General features: G+C 49.9%; 1 protein-coding gene and 1 pseudogene across 1 annotated transcript; one reads left to right on the plus strand and one right to left on the minus strand.

Moving 5' to 3' along the window:
• Positions 1-2577: 2577 nt before the first annotated feature.
• Positions 2578-3372, minus strand: LOC129488827 (endothelin-converting enzyme-like 1; annotated as a pseudogene).
• Positions 3373-21731: 18359 nt separating this feature from the next.
• LOC129488580 (alkaline phosphatase, germ cell type) lies at positions 21732-25910 on the plus strand. Its single transcript, XM_055290979.2, has 12 exons — positions 21732-21752; positions 22039-22175; positions 22280-22396; positions 22509-22624; positions 22816-22990; positions 23067-23242; positions 23488-23622; positions 23722-23794; positions 23915-24049; positions 24132-24323; positions 24543-24659; positions 24785-25910. The coding sequence occupies exons 2-12, from the start codon at positions 22109-22111 to the stop codon at positions 25072-25074; spliced, it is 1593 nt and encodes a 530-aa protein (XP_055146954.1). The 5' UTR covers positions 21732-21752; positions 22039-22108; the 3' UTR covers positions 25075-25910.
• The last annotated feature ends 819 nt before the right edge of the window (positions 25911-26729 follow it).

Consider the following 26729-nt stretch of genomic DNA (forward strand, 5'->3'; position numbering starts at 1 on the left):
GGGTGATGAGAGTGAAACTCTATTGAAAGGAAGAAAGAAGAAGAAAGAAGAAGAAGAAGGAAGAAGAAGAAGGGGAAGAAAGAAGAAGAAGAAGAAAGAAGAAGAAGAAGAAGAAGAAGAAGAAGAAGAAGAAGAAGAAGAAGAAGAAGAAGAAGAAGAAGAAGAAGAAGAAGAAGAAGGAGAAGAAGAAGGAGAAAAAGAAGAAGAAGAAGAAGAAGAAGGGGAAGAAGGGGAAGAAGGGGAAGAAGAGGAAGAAGGGGAAGAAGAGGAAGTAGAGGAAGAGGAAGAAGAGGAAGAAGAGGAAGAGGAAGAAGAAAAGAAGAAGAGGAAGAGAAAGAGGAGGAGGAGGAGGAGGAAGGAGGAGAGGAAGAGGAAGGAAAAGGAGAGGAAGAGGAAGAGGAAGGAAGAGGAGGAGGAGGAGAAGGAAGAAGAAGGAGGAAGAGGAAGAGGAGGAAGAAGGAGAAGAGGAAGAAGAAGAAGAAGGAGAAGAGGAAGAAGAGGAAGAAGAGGAAGAGGAAGAAGAGAAGAAGAGGAAGAGGAAGAGGAGGAGGAGGAAGGAGAAGGAGAGGAAGAGGAAGGAAGAAGAGGAAGAAGAGGAAGAGGAAGGAGGAGAGGAAGAGGAAGGAAGAAGAGGAAGAGGAGGAGAAGGAAGAAAAAGGAGGAGGAGAAGGAAGAAGAAGAAGGAGGAGGAAGAAGATGGAGAAGAGGAAGAGGAAGGAAGAGGAAGAAGAAGAGAAGAAGAAGAGGAGGAAGAGGAAGAGGAGGAGGAGGAAGGAGAGGAAGAGGAAGAGGAAGGAAAAGGAGGAGGAGGAGGGAGAGGAAGAGGAAGAGGAAGGAAGAAGAGGAGGAAGAGGAAGAAGAAGGAGGAGAGGAAGAGGAAGGAAGAAGAAGAGGAGGAGGAGGAAAAGGAAGGAGGATGAAGAGGAAGAGGAAGGAAGAAGAGGAGGAAGAGGAAGAGGAAGGAGAAGGAGAGGAAGAGGAAGGAAGAAGAGGAGGAGGAAAAGGAAGGAGGAGGAAGAGGAAGAGGAAGAAGAAGGAGGAGAAGAGGAAGAGGAAGAGGAAGAAAAGGAAGAGGAAGAAGAGAAGAGGAAGAGGAGGAGGAAGGAGAGGAAGAGGAAGAGGAAGGAAGAAGAGGAGGAAGAGGAAGGAGAGGAAGAGGAAGGAAGAAGAAGAGGAGGAGAAGGAAAAAGAAGAAGGAGGAGGAAGAGGAAGAGGAAGAAGAAGAAGAAGATTATTATTATTCTGAAATTAGATCATTCTGTTCTCAAGCTTCCTTTTCCTGTGTAGGTATGAGTGTTTATGAGTCTAATACATTGTTTACCCCAAAATCAAGTGTCAAATAAATATTTTCAAACTTCTGCTCAAAAATATGCTCTTTCCTTAGCATGAGTTTTGTTTTGTTTGAGACAGAGTTTCGCTCTTATTGCCCAGGCTGGAGTACAATGGCGCGATCTCGGCTCACCGCAACATCTGCCTCCAGGGTTCAAGCAATTCTCCTGCCTCAGCCTCCTGAGTAGCTGGGATTACAGGCACCCGCCACCACGCCCAGCTAATTTTTGGTATCTTTAGTACCAAAAGTTGATGAGTCGATCTGCTCCACGCGTAATTTCAAGGTGGTCACGTTGGGGTCACCACTTGCAGCTTGTAGCTGCTGTGAACGCCAGAGAATGAAGTACTCAGACAATTCCACCTGAGCAGGGCAGGCGGCAACTCCTCTGAGAGAGTGCCGCCCCAAAATCCATGCGCCAAGTATTTATTAGAGGGCTTGTTAAACTACAAACATCCACCAGATGGGTTTTTGCCGTGGGGTCATGAGGCACATATGGCCTTGTAAAAGCACTCAGACCACATTCCTAGGAGGCTGTTTTCAGCGCTCCTTATCACACATTCCACTCCTTGTCCTGTTTTCAGGATCAAGGAGTTACATTCTCACGCACAAACAACGTATACACAGTGCCTCAGTATTTTTCCATGCCTCGAGCTCAAATGCCTTGAACATAAGTTTGAATATATTGTCGTGCACCCCCCACATCTCCCCCTTCTTTAATTCTTAGAGCTTGCTGGTTATCCAATGCAAGATAAGCTTCTATCATTCTTCCCTGGTCATAGATGCTTCGGGTGGCAGTACAGAGCCATTTGCAGAAGCCTAGCAATCAGATACAAAAAAGAATCTAGCGGCCATCACCCAAATGCGTATGTTTAACCCAGACAACCAAGTATTCGGGTTCAGTCATTGAAAGCCTTCTTGTAATTGCTGAAGGGTATTTGTTTGTAATTGCTGCGAGACCATTCTTCAAGTTGTTTCTTCAACTCGACCTCAAATGCTTTGTACATAAGATTGAATATATTGCCGCGCACCCCACCCCCTCCCCACTGCCTGTCAGAGGGCTGGGAAATGGCTGCTCTGGCTGCTCCACTGAACACCGCAGTTACCCCAGGGAAATTACTTACGACTTCCTCCCGCGCGCGGCCACTGTGCCCTACCTCCCCTCCCCTCCCCTGCTTTCCCTTCCTCTCCTCTCGCGCACCCTCCTCCCGCGCTCAGGGACCCCTGGGCAAGGCCACTGCGCGCCGGGTCTACGGCAGCTGGCGGGGCGCTCCGGTCGCGCACTCACACGGATGACGTAGCGCAGAGTTCCTGTCGTCCAGGCTGACCGTGAGCGAGAAGAGCGCGGCGGCGCTGTACACGCCCTGCACTTTTTTACAGCAGCCAGTTGAGGTCGCATCGCGCAGCGACCCCCGGGCGCTCCGCCGCGCCGCCCAGGTCCCACCCTCGCAGTCCTCGATGACCTCCAGCATGGGCAGCGGGTTCAGTCGTTCGATCTCGCGCATCTCGAGGCACAAGCGGAAGAAGGCGCGCACCTAGTGCTGGGCAGCGCCGCCGGGTCCACCCTTGGGCCGAGCCAGCAGGCGCCGCATGCGCTCCTCGTTCTGCTAGCCGATGGCCGCGATGGTGCCATAGGTGAGCTTGTCGTCGGGGATGGCGTGGCGCCGCAGCCAGCCGCCGCAGGCGAACGAGTAGAAGTCCTGGCATGGGTCGGTGCTGGAGTCCAGGTTGGCGGCCAAGAAGCGAGCGGCGCACGCGAAGGCTTGCGCTCAGGACAGCCTTCAGGACAGGCGCCGCCACCGGCCGCGACCGGTCCCAGGTACTTGAGCACCAGCATAGCCGCCAGGATGGAGCAGAGAGGCTGGCTGCAAACACCAGCCCGACAGCAGGCTCACCTCGCGCGGCTTCCAGCGCTGCAGCCCGGCCTGAGCCGGGTGGCCTGCGGGCAGAAAGGCCCCGCAAGCGCCCCCTGCGCCGCAGTGACTCACATACTTGACCTCCTGGAACTCATCGTAGTGCGCCATCAGCGAATACCAGGACTCCATGGCGCCGAGGCTGCAGGGGTGCAGCCCTGGGCCACCTGGGCTACGGGATGCGCGTGGCCGCCGGCCTCCTCGTGAGCCTCCGCGTGGCCCCTGGGGCCTCAGCTGCGGGAAAGACAGAGGCAGGCTCATGAGATGCCGCAGCCCGACGGGGTTCCCGGGCACCGCGAGGAGAGACACAGGCCTGGGTACAGAGGCCCCAGCTGCGGGCCTCATTCACTGGCGAAACCAGGGACCAAGAGGGCTCGGCGGGGCCACCACCCCCGCGTGCACAGTGGTGTCTTCTCCCCGTCCCCCTCCCTGCACACACGTGCGGGTCCCTGGGTTGGGAGGGCCCTGATGGGAAAGGGGAGGCGCCGGGCACGGGGCCTGGCACGTAATGGGCCTTCATTGAAAGGCCGTCCCTCTTCCCTTCGCCTTTCTGGTCCAGGACCTGACCCAGACAAGGCCAGGCAGAATGGGGGGAAGGAGGGGAGGCTGGAGTGAGGAGGTGCGGTCAGGAGCGCGTCTATGCTGCACTTTCAGCTTTCCGCGCTGGACACAGACAGTGGCTCCACAAAGCGGCCAAAGAACCAAACTTTGTCCTTGCAGAAGTCCGCAGGATCGACCACTCCAACCCCGATCGCTGGCTCCTTCTGCTTGGTGGCCCGACAGCCTACCCGCTCCTTCCCCAGGGCGAGCGCCAGCGCCCCAGGGTTGTGGATACACAGCCCACCCCCTGGACGGCCCTGATGGAGACCGGTTCCGTCCCCCCACCCACTCCCACTTCCAGTCTGTGACCCCGACCCGAGCCACTCCTGGCTTCAGTAGGTTCTCCCCAGAACACAAACTTGGGTGAAGTTTCACCTCCCGCGGGGCGCAAGCAGACGAAGCCGGGAGGCTCCGCGCAGCGGCCGCGATGGTGGCAACGGCTGCAAGGATTCGGCGCCATTTACCCGGCAGGTGCGCACCCGAGCAGGACCTGGCCTAGCGGGCCCGCTCGAAACCAGAGCCTAAGCCTGAGCAGAGCTGCGTAGGCAGCAGCTGTCTCCCAGCGCCCGCTGCCTTTTCTGCCGCCGAGCTGCCAGCCCGCGGGGTCCAGCCGTGTCCCAGGACCAGTAAGGGCAGCGGGTACTCCCGAGAGGGGTCCCTTCGGATCCCGCGTCCCCACTACGAGCTGCCCACCAGCCGGCTAAAAAGGGGCTGGAGCTACGCAGCTGGGGGCCGTCATGCCCCAGCCCACAGCCCTGGAGCACCGCCCGGGGAGGACTCCTCCTAAAGGATAAGGGATCCCTGATGGAGTGCCTGGGCTGCCTGCATAGCGCCTGCGCATCTTCACCAGGGAGCTTCCTTGTCCTCCTGGGAACCCCTGCCCAGGATCAGCTCTCCCCAGGGCGTCTGGGCTTCTGGTTGGCCTCGCTCTCTTCCCCCAGTTCCTGATCCAGGGAGAGCAACGGAGAGCCCTGCCAGAAGAAGGCCTGGGGCTGCGAGTGCCGCCCCCATGGCACCAATGCACATTTGACCCAGAGCAGAGCAATCGCGGCCAATAGGAGGTGACGTGGGTTTAGCCTCTGACCACACAGTCCTGGTCACCCTGCACAGACTGCCAATAAAGAGGGGTCCAAGGCCCAGCTCCTTGGCTCCCCTGCAGTGTCTTCAAAAGGGAAGCTGAGGCTGTGGATGAGTGGGTGATGCCAGTGGTCCAGGCTCCAGTTCCACCTTGCACAAAGGCCTTCCTAACCTTTCATCAAAAAATATTTCTGCAAGGACATCTGCCCAGCAACCATCTGTCCAACCTCAGACTGGTGCCACGCATACCCTTGATCCTTGTAGCCAAGGATAAATATCTCAAAACAACCCTGTGATCCTCCATTTTCCTTTAAAAACCTTTGTCTTCCTTCACCTCCCTAAATTCACATGTACTTATTCCCAAGCAATACCTATTTCCAAAGAAAGTTCATTTTATTTGAGTCTTTCTGTATTTGTTATGCAGTGTCACAGAGTGAAGCCAGAAGTGGGACCCAAGTGAATTCATCTTGGATGAATCAGAGTCTCCTGGAATCTAACGCAGCGGTGACTGGGCCCCCTGCAGACTGCCTTTCCAGGAGTTGCTTTTCTGTTCTGGTGAATCTCCTCAAATACCCAGACTCCCTCCCTTTGGTCAGTTCCTTTTTACTTTATTCTGAATGTGATTTGGTTATAAGGCTCCCTTAAACAAAGGACCTTGCATCCCTCCTGGGAGTATAAATGTTGGATTTCTTTCTTTTTTCTTTTTGCTTGTTTGCTTTTGGCAAGCACTTTCTGGTGGAAAGAGAAGTGCCCTTCTGGTTTGAGGACTCTGATTTCTACAGAATTAATGTTCTGTCTGTGAGGCAAGTCTTTTCTGGTGAATTCACTTTTGGTTCTGCATGTCTGGCTGAATATTTTGTTTGATGTGCACACCTTGGTTGAAATTTTGTGAGCAATCTGATTTTGGGTTGATTTTGGTTTGGTTTCCCACGTCTGTAAATGATTTGGCTCATTTTTTTTTTTCTTGCCTGTTCCTGAACATCTTCTGATCATCCCACAGCAAAAATAAACATAAATAGTTTCGCACCATAGGAAATGTTAAAACACACATACACATGGTGAGGGTCGGCCCCTCGAGGTGGCTCCCACCTATAATCCTTGCACTTTGGGAGGCCAAGGTGAGAGAATGGCTTGAGCTAAGGAGTTGGAGACCAGCCTGGGCAACATGATGAAACCCCACCTCTACAAATAATACAAAAATTAGCTGGGTGTGGTGGTACCCACCTGTAGTCCCAGCTATCAGGAGGCTGATGTGGGAGGATTGCTTGAGCCCAGGAGGTCAAGGCTACCATGACTTGTGGTCTTGCCACTGCACTAAAGCCTGTTTAACAGTGAGAATTGTCTCAAAAAATACACATATGGTGAGTGTGAGAAAGCCAACTGAAAGAACCTAGGGTGTCACCACCATCTAAAACACTGGTCCAGACTCCTGACAGTCCCTGACAGGGTTTATAGGATTTTCTTTGCTTCTCAGAGATTAAAAAGAAATGGAACGGCATTCTCAGACATTAAAGCATGCCAGATTTTCTGGGACTCCAGTCAGCTAAATGGCTTTCCCTGTGCACATTTCAAAATCAGTGGCCATCAATGGAATCATTTGAACTCCCCAAATTTGCTTTTTCCTAATACTGAATTTTAAAACTGCCAACTACAAAGTTAAATGGAGAGCCTTCTAAGTTGTCTACTTCTCTCTCTCTCTTTTCTGCCTACTTGGAATCTGCTGACATTTCTGCTGGTATTAAGATAAACTGATAATATCACACTCCAGCCAACATAAAAATCAGTAAGGAAGGGGTCTTGAAGGGCTTTCAAATTAATGGCTCTATTAATTACAACAGCTCCATGGCAAACAACAACCTAGAGACCTTTTGGAAATGTAAATTCAGGTTTGCCTAACAGCTGCTTAGGGTGATGGAACAGTCCGTGGAAGGACTGATATTAGAAAAGAACAGAATGAGAGAAATGTTTATAAATGTTAGGCCCTCAGATTAAACAGGTCAAAATCATGAGCTCAGAGCAATAATAAAAAGCATCTCTGTTTCTGGCATAAAAACTGCTTCTCTGCTACACAGGGGCCAGGAAGAGCTGAACAAACTGCTAAAATTCTTCCCACCGACATGGAGCTGTCAAGCAACTGAGAGTGGCAAACACAAGAGAAATTTGTTACTGGATTTTTCTTTTTTTGTTGTTTTTTTTTTGTTTTTTTTTGAGACGGAGTCTTGCTCTGTCGCCCAGGCTGGAGTGCAGTGGCACGATCTCAGCTCACTGCAAGCTCTGCCTCCCGGGTTCACGCCATTCTCCTGCCTCAGCCTCCCGAGTAGCTGGGACTACAGGCTCCCACCACCTCGCCCGGCTAATTTTTTTTGTATTTTTAGTAGAGACGAGGTTTCACCGGATTAGCCAGGATGGTCTCGATCTCCTGACCTCGTGATCCGCCCGCCTCGGCCTCCCAAAGTGCTGGGATTACAAGCGTGAGCCACCGCGCCCAGCTGTTACTGGACTTTTCAAAACTGCTGAGAGATTTTGTTTCTTGTACAAAATCCAGCCAGTCCTAGCTAAAATTAAACAGTTAGTATTTAATCCCTAATCTCATTTGAAACTGAAATAGGATAAAGGTGGGCTCAAAGAGATTAAAATAAAAACCAGAAAACTAAACTGCTTGCCAGGCACAGTGGCTGATGCCTGTAACCCCAGCACTTTGGGAGGCCAAGGCATGTGGATCACTTGGCATCAAGAGTTCCAGACCAGCCTGACCAATATGGTGAAACCCCATCTCTACTGAAAATACAAAATTAGCCAGGTGTGGTGGCGCACGCGTGTAATCCCAGCTACTTGAGAGACTGAGGCAGGAGAATCGCTTGAATCTGGAGGCTGAGGTTGCAGTGAGCTGAGATTGAGCCATTACACTCCAGCCTGGGCAACAAGAGCGAAACTCCATCTCAAAAAAAGAAAAGAAAAGAAAAGAAAACTAAACTGTTTTACCCAAAGTTTTGGTTTGCTGCCCTTATAAAATTGCTTATCAAGACTAATGACAATCTTTTTTTTTTTTTTTTGAGATGGAGTTTCTCTGTTGTCACCCAGGCTGGAATGCAGTGGAGCGATCTCACCTCACTGCAACTTCTGCCTTCTGGGTTCAAGCAATTCTCCTGCCTTGGCCTCCCAAGTAGCTAGGATTACAGGTGCACGCCACTACACCTGGCTACTTTTTGTATTTTTAGTAGAGACGGGGTTTCAACATCATGACCAGGCTTGTCTCCAACTTCTGACCTCAGGTGATATGCCCACTTTAGCCTCCCATAGTGGCTGGATTATAGGCATGAGCCACAGTGCCTGGCCCTGAAAATCTTAAAGTTTAGCTTTGGGACCTCTCCCATTTTCTTAGAAATCTCATTTGGACCCAACTGTGTTTTATAAACCTGTGAGTCCACATTACAATGTTTTGCTGTCTCATGACTAAAATTCTAAAATGAAAGCTATAAGGTCTTATTTGTGTTTCTGTCTATGTATGTATGTTTTTGCATGTTGTATGTTGTGTCTCCAAGTTGAAATCTGGCATAGTCAGCTAGACATCCCTTAAGGAATTCTATTCCGGGTGGCCGGACATGGTGGCTCATGCCTGTTATTCCAGCACTTTGGGAGGCTGAGGCGGGTGGATCAGCTGAAGTCAGGAGTTCGAGACAAGCCTGGGCCACATGGCAAAACCCAATTTTTACTAAAAATAAAAAAATTAGCTGGGGCTGGTGGTGTGCACCTGTATTCCCAGCTACATAGGAGGCTGAGGCAGGAGAATCACTTGAACCTGTGGGGGCAGAGGCTGCAGTGAGCTGAGATCATGCCACTGCACTCCAGCCTGGGTGACAGAGCGAGACTCTGTCTCAAAAAAAAAAAAAAAGAAAAAAGATAAATTAAACTTGTTAAAATATATAGTGAGCAGGGCATGGTGGAGCATGCCTGTATTCCCAGCTACTCAGGGGGCTGAGGCAGGAGGATTACTTGAGACCAGGAGTTCGAGGCCAGCCTGAGCAACACAGCAATACCCCATCTCTAAAAAAAATATGTACATAGGCTGGGTGCGGCGTCAAACGTCTTTAGTCCCACCACTTTGCGATGTCAAGGTGCGTAGATTGCTTGAGCTTAGGAGTCCCAGACCAGCCTGAGCAACATGGCAAAACCCCATCTCTACCAAAAAAAAATACAAAAATTAGCTGGGCTTGGTGGTGTGAGCCTGCAGTCCCAGCTAGTGGGGAGGCTGAAGCAGGAGAATCACTTTAATTCGAGAAGTAGAGGCTGCAGTGGGCTGTGATTGCACCACTGCGCTCCAGCCTGAGTGACAGAGCGAGACCCTATCTCAAATATATATGTAGTATATATATTACATATATTATATAATATGTATTACATATATATACACACAGATATATACACACACATATCTATGTATGTATATGCATACATGTATACACACATACATATATAAATACACGTATACATATATAACATAAAAATGAATCCAAATACCTTTTAGTTCACGTGATTTAACTACATCTTTGATAAATAAGCTAGTTTTAAATTTGTTGATAAAATAAAAATAAAATATATTTAGCATCTTCTTTTCTTTCTTTCTTTTTTTTTTAGACAGAGTCTTGCTCTGTCACCCAGGCTGGAGTGCAGTGGTGCAGTCTCGGCTCACTGCAACCTCCACCTCCTAGGTTCAAGCAATTTTCATGCCTCAGCCTCCTGAATAGATGCTACTACAGGCACGCCTCACCACCCCCGGCTAATTGTTTTGTATTTTTAATAGAGAATGGGCCTTGCCATGTAGGCCATGCTGGTCTCGAACTCCTGGCCTTAAGTGATCCGCCCACCTCGGCCTCCCAGAGTGCTGGGATTGCAGGCGTTACCCACCGTGCACATCCATCTTTAGCATTTGCAGTGTACATTTTCCCCTGGGTTTGCGGGTCAGATAGGATTATACGTGTCTCTGCTAGATGCTTCAAGGTCATAAAACTTTAAACCCAACGTAAAAACAGAGTGATCTTTGTTTGTGGAGCTCCTTGATAAATAAAACTAATTTAGTATTGCTACTTTAATGAAAACAGCTCTGTCTTACAAGTTACTGGCAAAATACCTATTTATTTAATTTTAAGGTTCTTAGGTGAACATCTGAGAGTCACAGGCTACAAAAGTTGTGAACAGGAAAATAACCTGAAATGAGGACTAGCTTTGTGTAATATCTCAGTATTCAAAATTAATGAGGATATAGTTGTTAAAAATATAAATTAGGTAACTGTAAATGGCATAAATGTCTAAGTTTTTCATAGAATTTGAGATTTTGTTTGTTTGTTTGTTTTTTCGCAGATTCTTTCACTGTGGCCCAAGATGGAGTGCAGTAGTGCGATCTCGGCTCACTGCAACCTCAGCCTCCCGGTTCAAGTGATTCTCCTGACTCAGCCTGCCAAGTAGCTGGGACTACAGGCATGTGCCACCATGCACAGCTAATTTTTGTACTTTTAGTGGAGACAGGGTTTCACCATGTTGGCCAGGCTGGTCTCGAACTCCTGGTCTCAAGAAATCCTCCCCTCTTGGCCACCCAAAGTGCTGGGATTACAGGTGTGAGCCACTGCGCCTGGTCAGAATTTGAAATCTTTTTTTTTTGAGATGGAGTTTCACTCTTGTTGCCCAGGCTGGAGTGCAATGGCATGATCTCGGCTCACCAGAACCTCGGCCTCCTGGCTTCAAGGGATTCTCCTGCCTCAGCCTCCCAAGTTGGGATTACAGGCATGCACCACCAAGCCCAGCTAATTTTTGTAGTTTTAGTAGAGATGGAGTTTCTCCATGTTGGTCAGGCTGGTCTCAAACTCCCGACCTCAGTTGATCGGCCCGCCTCGGCCTCCTAAAGTGTTGGAATTACAGGCAAGAGCCACTGCACCCAGCCAGAATTTGAAATCTTAAAGTCAGGTTATGTTACATTAAGTGACAGATACTCATTAAATATAGGGGTCATTTCCAAATAAGATAAAGACACAAAAACATAAATTGCCAAACATAAATATAAGTGTGTTTGTGGCTTCTTAAACTTTTATAGAACTACCAAATATATTGGGGTTGTACTGATACACATAAAACAGTGATGTTTCTAAAATTATAAATGGTTCTCATCTGTAAAATACTGATATGTGACAGTCAGTTGGCCAACATGGCGAAACCCTGTCTCTACTAAAAATACAAAAATTAGCTGGGTGTTGTGGCGGGTGCCCATAATCCCAGCTACTGGGGAAGCTGAGGCAGGAGAATCACTAGAACCCAAGAGGTGGAGATTGTAGTGAGCTGAGAGCACGCCATTGCACTCCAGCCTGGGTGACAAGAGCGAAACTCTATCTCAAAAAAAAAAAAGAAAAAAAATTTTTTTCTTTTGCTTCCTGGTTTTTCACTAGAAATTAAGGTTGCTAAGAGTTAAAAATTCTAATTAATCTATACAATTCCGTGGACCAAGTGTACCAAAAAAAGATGCATTTTTGATAAGAAAAATTATTTAAAATGTGTAAAAACATGTTTTTGCTTTATTTAGTATTGTTGTATATTTAAAATTATTTGAACTTTTTATAAATTAGGAAAAATAAAGGTAGGATTCTGCTGTGGTGCCCAGCCTGGTCTCGAATTCCTAGGTTCCAGTGATCCTTCTGCCACAGCCCCCCAGACTGTTGAGATTGCAGGTGTGGGCCACTGCACCTGGCCAAAATGTGTTCTTTATGGAAATAAAGGAATAATTTTGTCTAATTTGGAGATTATATAATGTTGTCTCAAAATACGGATTTATGAACTAAATAAAAACAAGACAGAAAGGAACCAGTAAGTAGGAGAGAGATGTGAAGAATGTTACAGGTATGAAGATATATTTTTGGTAAAAACAGTTAAAAAAAAAAGAATTCGGAATGACAAAGGATCTTGTGTTGTAAATTTTCTGTCCTAAATAAAACGACTTATTACTTAATAAAGGGGAAGTTTAGGTCAAAGCAGAGGTCTAAGCCTGTCATGGAATTGCTAAGTCATGAAAGGTTTGTGAAGGATGAATTTGTGAAAGAAATTTTTGTATGTGATCAAGTTGGCTAAAATTAGAAGGAAATTATTTATGAGTCTTTCTAAGGATTGAGCTTTCATATTAAAACTACACTGAGGCTGGGCACGGTGGCTCATGCTTGTAATCCCAGGACTTTGGGAGGCCAAGGCGGGTGGATCACTTGAGGTCAAGAGTTGGAGACCAGCCTGGCCAACATGGTGAAACCCCATCTCTACTAAAAATACAAAAATTAGCCAGGCCCGACAGCACATGCCTGAAATCTCAGCTGCTCTGGAGGCTGAGGCAGGAGAATCGCTTGAATTTGAATCTGGGAGGCAGACATTTCAGTGAGTCAAGATTGTGCCACTGTACTCCAGCCTGGGCAACAGAGCGAGACTCCATCGCAAAAAAAAAAAAAAAAACTTACATTGATATTGTCCTCTTAGGATCTAGAATCAAAAAAAAAGAAAAAAGAAAGAGAAGGAAAAAGAAAAAGAAAAAAAAAAACTACTTTGATTAAAAAACCAAAAATTCGCAGCCCCGTGTGGTGGTTCATGCCTAGAGTCATAGCATTTTGGGAGGCTGAGGCGGGCAGATATCTTGAGGTCAGGAGTTTGAGACCAGCCTGCTCAACATGGGGAAGCCCCATCTCCACTAAAAATACAAAAATTAAGGCCGGGCGCGGTGGCTCAAGCCTGTAATCCCAGCACTTTGGGAGGCCGAGGCGGGTGGATCACGAGGTCAGGAGATCGAGACCATCCTGGCTAACACGGTGAAACCCCGTCTCTACTAAAAAATACAAAAAAATTAGCTGGGCGTGCTGGCGGGCGCCTGTGGTCCCAGCTACTCGGGAGGCTGAGGCAGGAGAATGGCGTGAACCCAGGAGGTGGAGGTTGCGGTGAGCCGAGATCGCGCCACCGCACTCCAGCCTGGGGGACAGAGAAAGACTCCGTCTCAAAAAAAAAAAAAAAAAATACAAAAATTAGCTGGGCGTGTTGGCGGGTGGCTGTAATCCCAGCTAGCTGGGAGGCTGAGGCAGGAGAATTGCTTCAACGTGGGAGGCGGAAGTTGCAGCGAGCAGAGATGATACCACTGCATTCCAGCCTGGGCGACAGAGTGAGGCTCTTTCTCAAAAAAGAAAAAAAGAATAAAAAAACACCTAAAAATTTGGTCCCCTATGTTAGTACAACAAAGTTTTCTTGAGGTATAGATCTGCTCTTAGAAAATCTAAAAGAGTTATTAATTTTTACTTCTGAAATATATTTCACATCTAAACTGAAGCTTTCTTTTCTTTTTTTTTTTCTGAGACAGGGACTTGCTCTGTCATCCAGGTTACAGTGCAGTGGCATGGTCTTGGCTCATTGCCACCTTGACCTACCGGGCTCAAGGGATTCTCCTGTCTCTGCCTCCTGAGTAGTTAGGACTACCACCTACTGTGCTAACTTTTTTGTGTGCACCACCACACCTGGCTAACTTTTTTATTTTTGTATAGACAAGGTCTATGAAAATTCCAACAATGGATAAAACTCTTAAAAATCTAATATTTCACCAGGCATTTCACTCCATGATTACATTGTATGTCACAGAAATAACCAAAATTCCTTGTCAATTGCTAATTACAATAAACTATCATCAGATTTTTTTTTTTTAATATAAGTAGATGCTCTCTTTCTGTCACCCAGGCTGGAGTGCAGTGGCACAATCATAGCTCACGGCAGTCTTGAATTCTTGGGTTCAACTGATGCTTCTGCCTCAGCCTCCCGATTAACTGGGACTATGACCTAAAGAATAATTACAGAATTGAACACTGAAGAAACCACCACCCGGATCAAGAAATGGACGATGACCAGGATCTCCCCACCCCACCCCATACGTTCCCTGTTCATAACAATACCCATTCCTTTGTCACCAAAGGAAACTGAGTTGTTGGGTTTGTTTGTTGGTTTTTGTTTGTTTATTTAGAGACAGAGTCTTGTTCTCCCACCCAGGCTGGAGTGCAGTGGCAGGATTGTAATTCACTGCAGCCTCACACTCTGGCTCAAGTGAGCCTCCCATCTCAGCCTCGCAAGTAGCTGGGAGTACAGACATGTGCCACCACACAAAGCTAATGTTTAAATTTTTTCTAGAGATAGAGTCTCCCTATGTTGATCAGGCTGGTTGCAAACCCCTGGGCTCAAGCAATCTTTCTCACCTTGGCCTCCCAAATTGCTGAGATTACAGGTATGAGTCACTGCACCTGGTGTCCCTGAATTTTTTGATACTCATTTCCTCTTCATAGTTTTATCCCTCATATAGTTTAGTTTTGCCTAATTTCAACTTTATATACATAAAAGATATGTTGGATCCTATGTATTCTTTTGTGATTTGCATCTTTTGTCCAGCTTTCTGTCCGTGAGATTCATTTAATCTGTTGCATATTATAACTGGTTATTTCCATTGCTGAATACTATTCCAATCATGAAACAATTGACTTTTTATCTTCTCTCTTTTTGTTTTTTTGAGACAGAGTCTCCCTCTGTCACCCAGGCTGGAGTGCAGTGGCACGATCTCGACTCACTACAACCTCTGCCTCCCAGGTTCAAGCAATTCTCCTGCCTCAGCCTCCTGAGTAGCTGGGATTACAGGCACCTGCCACCATGCCTGGCTAATTTTTGTATTTTTAGTAGTGATGGGGTTTCACCATGTTGGTCAGTCTGGTCTCGAACTCCTGACCTCATGATCTGCCCACCTCGGCCTCCCAAAGTGCTGGGATTACAGGCGTGAGCCACCATGCCCTGTGACATTTTATCTTTTCTGTTGTCAATCAACACTTGGGGCCGTTTCAATGTCTGGCTATTTAAACAATGCCACTTTGTACACGTTGGTGCTTTCCTCCTGGACATGTGCCAAGTTTCTCCAGGACACTTACCCAGGATGGAATTGCTGTCTTGTGAGATGTGCACAGCTCAACATTCAGAACGATGCTCCTATTGGTTCCTCTACTTCCTGCCAGCTCCCTAGGGATGGACTTTTAAATCTTGGCAAATCTGGGATCTGGGATACCACACAGTGTGGTCTCTTCTACATTGGTGGACACCTTTTCACACACGTTTATTGATATTTCTTCTTTTTCTGTTTTTCTTTTTTTTCCTGAGACAGGGTATCACTCTGTCACCTGGGCTGCAATACAGTGGCTCAAACATGGCTCACTGCAGCCTCGATCTCCTGGGCTCAAGAGATTCTCCCACCTCACCCTCCAGAATAGCTAAGACGAAAGGTGTGCACCACCACACCTGGGTGATTTTTAAATTTTTTGTAAAGACAAGGTCTCTCCATGTTGCCCAGCCTGGCCTCAAAGGATCCTCCAGCCTCACCCTCCCCAAGTGCTAGGATTACAGGCCTGAGTTAGGAAACCAGGGCAAATCATAGCTGACGATCGCTTAAGGTCATCATAAGAAGAGCATCAAAAGAAACTTCCCACTACACAACTATCAGAACGGCTGAAATAAAAAATGTGACAACACCAGATGCTGGCAAGTATGCTGAAAAAGTCACTCAGCTTGCTGGTGGACACAAAATGGTACAGCCAATCTGCAAAACAAGCTGGTAGTTTCTCCAAAAACTACACCTGCAACCAACATACAGCCCTGGCCATTTATCCAAGAGGAATGAAAACACATGTTCACTCAAAAACCTACCCATGAATGCTCATAGCAGCTTTATTTATAAAAGCCAAAACTGAAAGCTGCTCCCACTTCCTTCAGCAGGTGGTTGTTTAGACACACTGTGGGGCTTCCATCCCGTGAAACAGTGCTCAGCACTACAGAGGAGCCAGCTACTGGCACACGCCTGGATGAAGCTCCAGGAAGTTATGGTAGGTGAAAAAAACGCCCTTCCCAAGAGATCACACATCGTTTGTTTGCATTTATGTAACTTAGTTGAAATGACAAAATGTTAGAGACACAGGATGCATAGCAGATTGCCAAGGATTAGGGACAGGGGAAGAGGTGGAGGACAGAGGAGGCCTGGTTATAAAAGCGACCCTGTGGGGTTGGAGCTCTTCAGTATCTCAATTATGGTGCTGTTACACACAAACCTACTTGGGTGATAAAATTGTGTACACACTCCCACACACATGCACAGGAATACAGGTAACACTGGGGAAATCTGAATAACAACTGTGGATTACGTCACTGAGGGAAACTAAGCAAAGTGCACAAGGCATTTGTCCTTCCTTCCTTCCTTCCTTCCTTCCTTCCTTCTTTCCTTCCTTCCTTCCTTCTTTCTTTCTTTCCTTCTTTCTTTTTTTTTTTTATTGAGACAGAGCCATGCTCTGTAGCTCAGGCTGGAGTGCAGTGGCATGACATCGGCTCACTGCAACCTCTGCCTCCCGAGTTCAAGTGATTTCCCTGCTTCAGCCTCCTGAGTAGCGGGTGCCACCACACCCACCTAATTTTTGTATCTTTAGTAGAGACGGGGTTTCACCATGTTGGTCAGGATGGTCTCAGACTCCTGACCTCATGATCCACCCGCCTCGTCCGAATGTGCTAGGATTACACGGTGGCTCAGGCCTGTGATCCCAGCACTTTGGGAGGCGGAGGTGGGCAGATCACGCGACATCGGGAGTTTGAGACCAGCCTGGCCAACATTGTGAAACCCCGTTTCTACTAAAAATACAAAAATTAGCCGGGCATGGTGGTGCCTGCCTGTAATCCCAGCTACTCAGGAGGCTGAGGCAGGAGAATCACTTGAACCTGAGAGCCAGAGGTTGCAGTGAGCTGAGATCATGCCACTGCACTCCCGCCTGGGCAACTGAGTGAGACTCAGTGTCAAAAAAACAAAAACAAATACAAAACTCGGCTGGGTGCGGCGGCTATTGTCTGTAATCCCATCAATTTGGGAGGCTGAGGTGGGCAGATCACATGAGGCCAGGAGTTTGAGACCAGCCTGGCCAGCATGGTAAAATCCCATCTCTACTAAAAATACAAAAATTAGCCGGGCATGGTGTCAGGAACCTGTAATCCCAGCTACTTGGGAGGCTGAGGCGGGAGACTCACTTGGACCTGGGAGGTGGAGATTGCAGTGAGCCAAGGCTGTGCCACTGCACTCCAGCCTTGCAACAGAGTGAGACTCCATCTAAAAAAAAAAAGTAAATAAAAATTTAAAAGAAATTAGCTGGGCATGGTGGTGCACACCTGTAATCCCACCTACTCGGGAGGCTGAGGCAGAAAAATCATTTGAACCTGGGAGGCAGAGGGTGTGCGAGTCAAGATGGTGCCACTGCACTCCAGCCAGGGCGAGAGAGTGAGACACCGTCTCAAAAAAAAAAAAAAAAAAAAAAAAACGAACAAAAAACAAAACAAAACAAAAAAACCTCAGGATGGCTGCGAAAGCTCCTGACTGGCTTTGCCTTTGGAGTGAATCAATCAATTAATTAAGGGCCTGCCCATTAGTGAGTCTCCTCTGACCTTTAGCCAAGAATGTTCCTAATTCAGCAAGATGAAGCAGGAGGTAGAGAGAACTAAGGGGGCAACAAGCAAGAGACAGGAAAGGCCCATGAGGGTGACATCTTCCCTGAGAGCCCCAGGACAACCAGCAGGAAGTCAGGTGGGTGCAGGCAGGAGGACCCCAGAAAGCTCGGCCTGAGGGGAGGCCCGTGGGGGTGCTGGGGAGTGGGGTAGGGCAGGCAGAGGCTGGGCAGCAGGTGAGATCCCCTGGATTCTGGGGGACAAGCCTGGGGCTTGAGGTAAACAGGCCTGAGTGGAGAAGGGGCTGCTGTGGTTGGGCTGGGGTGGGTGGAGCTGGAGGAGCCTTTTCTTCTTGGACCAATTTTTGAATTGTGCTACATAACGCGGTACATCAGATTTACCTCCTTCACCATTTTCAAGTGTTGAGTACACACACATTGTTGTGCAGCTGGTTTCCAGAACGTTCTCATCCTGCAACCCTGAAGCTCTGTTCCTATTCAACTCCAACTCTAACCCTAACCCGAACCCTAACCCTAACCCATTGCCCCCTCCCCCAGTCCCAGGCAACCTCCATTCCACTTCTGTCTCTATGAATATGACTCCTCTAGGGACCTCAGAGAAGTGTGTTCATGTGCATTTGCCCTTTCTGTTATTGTTTTTAAGAATCTTATTTTACAGGAGACAGTATTTGTCCTTTTGTGACTTTCATATTTCACTAGGTGTAATGTCCTAACTGTTCATTCATGCTGTAACAGAGTCTTCTTCAGGGCCTCCTTCAAGGCTGCGTGATATTTCGTTGGGTGGATGACCCCATTTGGTTTCTTCTACATTTTGGGTGTATATATATATATGTACACACACACACACACATACACACATATATATATACACACCTATATATACACACATATATATATACACACATATATATACACACATATATATACACACATATATATACACACATATATACACACACACATATATATACACATATACACACACATATATATACACACATATATATACACATATATATACACACATATATATACACATATATATACACATATATATACACACACATATATACACACACACACATATATATATATGTGTATATATATAAATATATCCCAGGCTGGCCTGGAACTCGTGAGCTCAAACAATTCTCTGACTTGGCCTCCCAAAGACTGGGATTACAGGTGTGAACCACCACGCCCAGCCATCCTTTTGATTATTCTTGTTTTCAAATTTTTTCCAAATTTTATTAAGACTGTGATAAACCAGCCAGGCATGGTGGCTCATGGCTGTAATCCCAGCACTTTGGGAGGCCAAGGTGGGCAGATGCCTTGAGGCCAGGAGTTCAAGACCAGCCTGGCCAACATGATGGAACCCTGTCTCTACTAAAAATACAAAAAATTAGCCAGGTTTGGTGGCTTGCACTCTTAGTCCCAGCTACTTGGGAGGCTGAGGCAGGAGCATCCCTTGAACCTGGGAGGCAGAGGTTGCAGTGAGCCGAGATCATGCCACTGCACTCCAGCTCGGGTGACAGAGTGAAACACTGAAAAAATGTTTTTCGAAAATGAAAAAAAAAAAAAGACTGTTATAAACCCTTGGATTGAAAAAGTTTATAATGATAACTTCTACAATGTAAAACATAAGAAAGTAAAAAGAGTTAAAAAATAAAAATAAATAAAATTATCAATGAACCCTAATCAGAATAAATATAAAGTTGAAAAACACACTAAACAAATCACTATATTATTTAGGAAAACATGCATATGTGGTAAAAAAACAATCAACAGCAAAGTCAAGATTAACCAAAATACAGGATAGTCGTTACCTTTGGGGAGAAAGGTGGGAGACTCAAAGGCTTTAAATGTCTTAGTAAATGTTTTTCTCAAAAAAGATTTATCCCTACAGAGTAAATAAGGGTTTATTTTTGTTTGTCTTTAAATGGAACAGATGGAAAATATTTTTTTGCATGACCACAACAAATGGAAAATATATTAATGAAGTTCAGTCATTCTTCTGTTTTACTCATAATAACAGAAGCCAGAAACCTGGAAGTTACCTTTGACCACTCCCTCACCAACCAAGTCCAATTAATTTTCACTTCTAATCACGCCTATAATACCAGCACTTTGAGTGGCGGAGGCGGGCAGATCACTTGAGACCAGGAGTTTGAGACCAGCCTGGCCTTGATGGTGAAACCCCATCTCTACTAAAAATACAAAAATTAGCCAGGCATGGTGGCTCATGCCTGTAATCCCAGCTACTCAAGAGGTCAGGCAGAACTGCTTGAATCCCGGAAGCGAAGTTGCTGTGAGCCAGGATCACACCATTGCACTCCAGCCAGGGTAATAGACTGGCTGGAGTGCAATGGTGGGTGTTTCACTCTGTCACCCAAGACTCCGTCTCAAAAAAAAAGGATCACTTTCTATTCTTCCCCACCCACAGCACCAAACCCTGGCCCCAGCCACTTTGATTCTCACCAGGAACGCAAATCCCTCCCTCTTCCTTAACACCCCCGGCTCTAATCCAATCTCCACACAGCAGCCAAAGCCAACACTTTAAACATGATTAACTTTGTCTGTCTTCAACTTAAATCTCCCTCACTACCCTCCTTTTCTATCAGAAGCAACAGAGAGACAAGTAAATTGCCCAAGGCCACACAGCAGGACATGGCAGAGACAGGATTCAGAATCTACTAGTTTTGACAGTCCACATGTCTCATCCACCCACTATCCCATTTTGGGTGATCCCAGAAAAGGGTCAGCCACAGCCCTAACACAGGGTAATCTCAGACAAGGACAGAGGATTTCTCCTCCAATCACCACTTCCATTCCTTTATCGGCCTAACTCCTAGTTACCCTAATTCTCAGCTCAAACCACAGTTTCTTTTTTTTTTTTTTTTTTTTTTTTGACAGAGTCTTGCTCTGTCGCCCAGGCTGGAGTGCAGGGGCGTGATCTTGGCTCACTGCAAGCTCCACCTCCCAGGTTCACACCATTCTCCTGCCTCAGCCTCCTGAGTAGCTGGGACCACAGGTGCCTGCCACCACGCCCGGCTAATTTTTTGTATTTTTAGTAGAGACAGGGTTTCACCGTGTTAGCCAGGATGGTCTCGATCTCCTGACCTTGTTATCCACCCGCCTCAGCCTCCCAAAGTGCTGGGATTACAGGCGTGAGCCATTGTGCCCGGCCTTCAAATCACACTTTCTAGGAAAGGCCTTCCTAGGACCCTTGTCCTATTCCAGCAACTCCCCACAATTTGATGGCCAGCACTTTGTACATCTCTAAAAACATTCCTCTTCCACTAGATTGTGCCCTCCACAAGGGCAGAGGTCTGTTTTGCCCACGATTGTGGCACATGTTACACACCCTCAAGCACTCTGGTTCCTCTCCAAATCCATTTCTCCCGAATGTGGGCCCAGATTGGTGGCTCAAGTCTGGAACCCTAGCAGTGTTGAAGGATCGCTTGAGCCCAGGAGTTCAAGACCAGCATGGGTAACATAAGGAGATCCTGACTCTACACAAATTTTTGAAAATTAGCTGCACGTAATGGAAGATACATGGGAGGCTGATGTGGGAGGATTGCTTGGGCCTAGGAGGTGTGGCGTGATTGCACCACTGCACTCCAACCTGGGTGACAGAGCCAGACCCTGTCTCAAAAAAATACATAAATAATAATAATAAAACAGAGAAAAAAAATGATGGCAGGATATCTGAACTGCAGAAATACTTTTTAACTCAGCCTGAGGCTATTGAAACATCTGATCCCCATGTGAAAGGCTACAGTTCTGGGCGTGCTCAGGGCTCATGGAAAACAGAGTCCGCCCAGGCACCTTCTACCTGTGCAAGGGAACAGGTGTCAAAATCAAGGGCACAAGCTGCTCTGGAAGACCCAGCCCAGGCCTGTCTGGCCGAGGGCACTGGACTCTCCCCTACTGCGTCATCCAAACATTAGTGCAAGTGCACCCACACAAACACATACACAATCGCACACAACACGTAAGCAACGGGCAGGACTGGCCCGGCCCCACCCAGTGTTGTCACCACTGGCCCCACAGCTGCCCACAGCCCTGGAGCTCTGGGCCCAGATTCCTGCCAGCCCCACCTGTCCAGACCAAGGCTAGATGATGGAGCAAGGGGGTGCCAGGGCAGCATAGCTCCCCATGTGCCCCTTTCCCACCGGGCCCAGGCTCCTGGCATCAGAAAGCTGAACCCAGTACCTGGCCTGGGCTGTGTGCTTCCAGCCTCCCCTCCTCTGGAAACCAGAACAGAGCCTGGCCCCAGCTCCCAGGAAATACAGAAAAAAAAAATAATGGGTGAGTGACAAGGTGTCTTGTTCCACACAAAACACAGTGAGCAGGGGTTGGGGGAGGGGCTCCTGGCTGCAGGGGGCACAATGCACTATACCCAAAACCCCACCCTTCCCTGGGGGACACCTGGTCCCACCCTGAGCTGCCCTCCTCAGGACCCCAGCCCCAGCCCAGCCCAGCCACACCCTGCCACTCCCTTCAGCCAGTGTGGCTTCAGGTCAAGAGGCTGGGCAGGGTCAAGGTGGCAACAAGGGGAGGGGCCAGGACACAGTTTTCCCTGATTTAAACCCAGGCAGCCTGGAGTGCAGCTCATACTCCATACCTGGGATTTCTGCCTCGCCGCTCTCCTACTGCTTCCAGACATGCAGGGGCCCTGGGTGCTGCTCCTGCTGGGCCTCAGGCTACAACTCTCCCTCGGCATCATCCCAGGTAATGAGGCTCCCCCAGCTGCCCCTACACACACACACACACACACACACGCACAGAGCACCCCCAGCCCAGGCTGACCTGATCTTTGCTCTCCCCCTGGCCAGTTGAGGAGGAGAACCCGGACTTCTGGAACCGCCAGGCAGCCGAGGCCCTGGGTGCCGCCAAGAAGCTGCAGCCTGCACAGACAGCCGCCAAGAACCTCATCCTCTTCCTGGGCGACGGTGAGTGAGCAAGGCCTTCCAGCCCCACAGCCCTCACAGCCCCAGCGCCCGGACCCTCGGTGCTTCCAGGACAACCCTGGGGACAAAGCCTCACACACTTCTGCTACTTCAGGGATGGGAGTGTCTACAGTGACAGCTGCCAGGATCCTAAAAGGGCAGAAGAAGGGCAAACTGGGGCCTGAGACCTTCCTGGCCATGGACCGCTTCCCATACGTGGCTCTGTCCAAGGTAAGTGCTGGGCTACCTCAGAGTCCTCCAAGCAGAGAAGGGGAATCCTGGCTATGGAGTGTGGTAGGAGGGGGGGACCCTAAACAGCTGGGGCTCGAGTAAGGAGCTGGAGGCAGTTGGAATCCCAGAGGACAGAGATCAGGGTCTGTGTGTCTGCCCCAGAGAAGAGCTCAGAGTGTCTCTGTCCCCAGACATACAGTGTAGACAAGCATGTGCCAGACAGCGCAGCCACAGCCACAGCCTACCTGTGCGGGGTCAAGAGCAACTTCCAGACCATCGGCTTGAGTGCAGCCGCCCGCTTTAACCAGTGCAACACAACACGCGGCAACGAGGTCATCTCCGTGATGAATCGGGCCAAGAAAGCAGGTGAGCTGGGGCCCCCTGCGGAGTCAGGACCAGGTCACAGACCTCGATCACATATCCTGACCTCTGTCACCCTCAGGAAAGTCAGTGGGAGTGGTAACCACCACACGGGTGCAGCATGCCTCGCCAGCCGGCACCTACGCCCACACGGTGAACCGCAACTGGTACTCGGACGCCGACATGCCTGCCTCGGCCCGCAAGGAGGGGTGCCAGGACATCGCCACGCAGCTCATCTCCTCCAACATGGACATTGACGTGCGACCACAGGGCCAAGGGCTGGGGCTGGGCACAGAGTAGCAGGGGGCACCAGCTCAGACCCAGGCCACCAACAGCCTGATCTGGGCCAGCAGAGTCTGGAGGTGGGGTTGTGGGTGTAGAAGGTGAAACCCTGGCGGGGCCATTCCCGAAGCCTTGGAGAGGGGTGTCAGGGGCTGTGCATGAGGAGTGGGCACGGGGCCAGCCAGGTCCCCAAATCCACCTGCCCCATCCTCTGTTCCCAGGTGATCCTAGGTGGAGGCCGAAAGTACATGTTTCCCATGGGGACCCCAGACCCTGAGTACCCAGATGACTACAGCCAAGGTGGGACCCGGCTGGACGGGAAGAATCTGGTGCAGGAATGGCTGGCAAAGCACCAGGTGATGGAGGCTGGCGGGTGCGGGGGGCACAGCAAGGGGAGGGCAGAGGTGTGGGGCTCAGGACTGTGGGCTGAGGCCTGGCTCTCTCCCTCCCCACAGGGTGCCCAGTACGTGTGGAACCGCACTGAGCTCATGCAGGCTTCCCTGGACCCGTCTGTGACCCATCTCATGGGTAATGACCCCCTTCCTGCCCTGGCATCCCTCAGATGGCACCTTCTGAGCCTGTGTGCACATCCGCCAGCACCCTCCCACCCCCAGCCTGCCAGTCACCACGGGACCCCTTGTCCCGCAGGTCTCTTTGAGCCCGGAGATATGAAATACGAGATCCACCGAGACTCCACACTGGACCCCTCCCTGGTGGAGATGACGGAGGCTGCCCTGCATCTGCTGAGCAGGAACCCCTGCGGCTTCTTCCTCTTCGTGGAGGGTGCGTGGTGGCCCCTGGGGAGTGGGGGTTGGGGGTTGGAGCAGGGCAGGTTCAGCATCTCCCCCCTCTGGCCTTCCTGCAGGCGGTCGCATCGACCATGGTCATCATGAAAGCAGGGCTTACCGGGCACTGACTGAGACGGTCATGTTCGACGACGCCATTGAGAGGGCGGGCCAGCTCACCAGCGAGGAGGACACGCTGACCCTCGTCACCGCTGACCACTCCCACGTCTTCTCCTTCGGAGGCTACCCCCTGCGAGGGAGCTCCATCTTCGGTAGGCCTGGGGAGAGTGGCAGGTGCTGCTGCATCAATTACATGGGTGAAATCCGAGCCTCAGTCTCCTCCTCTGTCAAATGGAAGTAATGCTGGCACCAGCCCTGTAGGGTCTCCTGAGGACTAAGCCCCTGACCAGGCAAAAAGTGGCGGTGCCTAGCACGTGGGAGACACTCCACAGCTGTGTTCAGCTCAATCACAGGGACCCCTCTCTCTGCAGGGCTGGCCCCTGGCAAGGCCCGGGACAGGAAGTCCTACACGGTCCTCCTATACGGAAACGGTCCGGGCTATGTGTTCAAGGACGGCGCCCGGCCGGATGTTACCGAGAGCGAGAGCGGTGAGTGCTGCGGGGTGGCTCCCTGAGGGGGACCAGGGTGCCAAGGATGGGGGGCTGGCGGGAAGGGGTCACCTCTTGTCTGTCTGGAACTGAACCCTCCTACCGGAACTGAACCCTCCTACCAGGGAGCCCCGAGTATCGGCAGCAGTCAGCAGTGCCCCTGGATGGAGAGACCCATGCAGGCGAGGACGTGGCAGTGTTCGCGCGCGGCCCGCAGGCGCATCTGGTTCACGGCGTGCAGGAGCAGAGCTTTGTAGCGCACGTCATGGCCTTCGCTGCCTGCCTGGAGCCCTACAAGGCCTGCGACCTGGCGGCCCCCGCCTGCTCCACCAACGCCGCGCACCCGCGGACGTCCGTGATCCCCGCGTTGCTTCCTCTGCTGGCAGGGACCTTGAGGACGGCCACTGCTCCCTGAGTGTCCCGTCCCTGGGGCTCCTGCTTCCCCATCCCGGAGTTCTCCTGCTCCCCACCTCCCGTAGTCCTGCCTGGCCTCCACCTGGAGCTGTCACCCCGGAGTCGCCACACAGAAGTCTTTCCATGGAACCTTCCCCTCCCCGTGCACCCTGGGAACTGAGCCCTTGACACCATGCCCTTTGCTCTATCTTGCTCTTCAAATTTTGGCCCCCAACTCCAGGGACTGGGGATTTGTGCCTGGCAGCTACCTGCATTTCAGGAAAAGAGGAGGCTCAGACCATGCAGCCCCCGCCCATATCTGAGGTGGATCAGGCAGGCTCTCTCCCTGGGGACGAGGCACCCAGACCTACAGCCCCCTGCGCCTTTCTTAGCTTCAGTCATGGCAGCACCTGAGGGACACAAGGACTTGGATGCATCAGGATGCCTGGAGAAGCGTGGCTTCCTGCCACCCTGCAACCCACCCTGCCAGCCAAGGAGGCTGCTGTGGCGGGGTCCCCAGGAGGGCTTTGACACAGTCCTCTGCTGTCCCTCCACTGGGCTAATTCCACACCCCTGCGCCCCTCCTAGGGGCCCATGAGGGAGAGAGGCTTGCCCCAAGTCACAGCCACTCAGATGCTCGAAGACCCCTAAGGTCCCTTCCAGCACCCACCTGAGTTCCGAGGAGCACCTGGGAAGCTCTGGGTGCAGGATAGCAGCCCAGAGTCCATGGCCCCTCCTAGGCCATCTGGGCGCTGGGCATGGATTTCTCAACAAAGAAGACTATTACCTCCCCTCCCCAGGCCTCCATTCTTCTGGGAAACACAAAGCACTAATAAAAGGAAGTGTTAGAAAATGTAATGCCAGTACTACTTCCAAGGATAAAAATCATGAGTGGGCCGGGCGCGGTGGCTCACGCCTGTAATCCCAGCACTTTGGGAGGTCGAGGCGGGTGGATCACAAGTTCAGGAGATTGAGACCATCCTGGCTAATGCGGTGAAACCCTGTCTCTACTAAAAATACAAAAAATTAGCCGGGCATAGTGGCGGGCACCTGTAGTCCCAGCTACTCGGGAGGCTGAGGCAGGAGAATGGCGTGAACCCAGGAGGCGGATCTTGCAGCGAGCAGAGATCGCGCCACTGCACTCCAGCCTGGGCGACAAAGCAAGACTCCGTCTCAAAGAAAAAAAAAAATCATGAGTGAATGTGGACACAGTGGCTGGAGGGGTGGATAACACAAGCCAGGAGGGGCTGCTGAGGAGCAGATGATTGAGCAGGAGACCTGAACGGAGTGGGGGCTTAAGCAAGGCGGCACAGCAGCACAAAGGCCCTGGGACAGTGCCAGCAGGCTGTCTGGGAGGCCAGGGGCTGGATCAGAGGGTGGGTAGATGGGAGAAAGCTTGAGGGGTCAGGAGGGTGGGGGACATGGGGGACCGTGAAGTCTAGGTAGAGGGGTGTGGTCGGAGGTCTTTGAGGAGGGCTGTGACCTGCCCTGGCTGGGAAATGAGCACTCTGGCTGCTGCTAGGAGAAGGCTCTGGTGTTTTGGGTAGAGGGTGGGGGTGGCAGAGGGTAGAGGGTAGAGGTGAGAGGGTAGAGGGTAGAGGTGAGAGCTGGGGAAGGAGCTGACTCCAGGTGTTTCTGACTTCCCTGCGAAAGCGTTCTGGAGCACCCATCCCAATA

Source organism: Symphalangus syndactylus, chromosome 8 (assembly GCF_028878055.3).
Source record: "Symphalangus syndactylus isolate Jambi chromosome 8, NHGRI_mSymSyn1-v2.1_pri, whole genome shotgun sequence".
Lineage (NCBI taxonomy): Eukaryota > Metazoa > Chordata > Mammalia > Primates > Hylobatidae > Symphalangus > Symphalangus syndactylus.

Bases quoted from the DNA above. Each gene is read 5' to 3' on its own strand.
- LOC129488580 (XM_055290979.2), top strand. From the start codon at position 22,109: ATGCAGGGGCCCTGGGTGCTGCTCCTGCTGGGCCTCAGGCTACAACTC. The intron at 22,397-22,508 runs GTGAGTGAGCAA...CTGCTACTTCAG, and splicing joins CATCCTCTTCCTGGGCGACG to GGATGGGAGTGTCTACAGTG. The intron at 23,623-23,721 runs GTGATGGAGGCT...CCCTCCCCACAG, and splicing joins AATGGCTGGCAAAGCACCAG to GGTGCCCAGTACGTGTGGAA.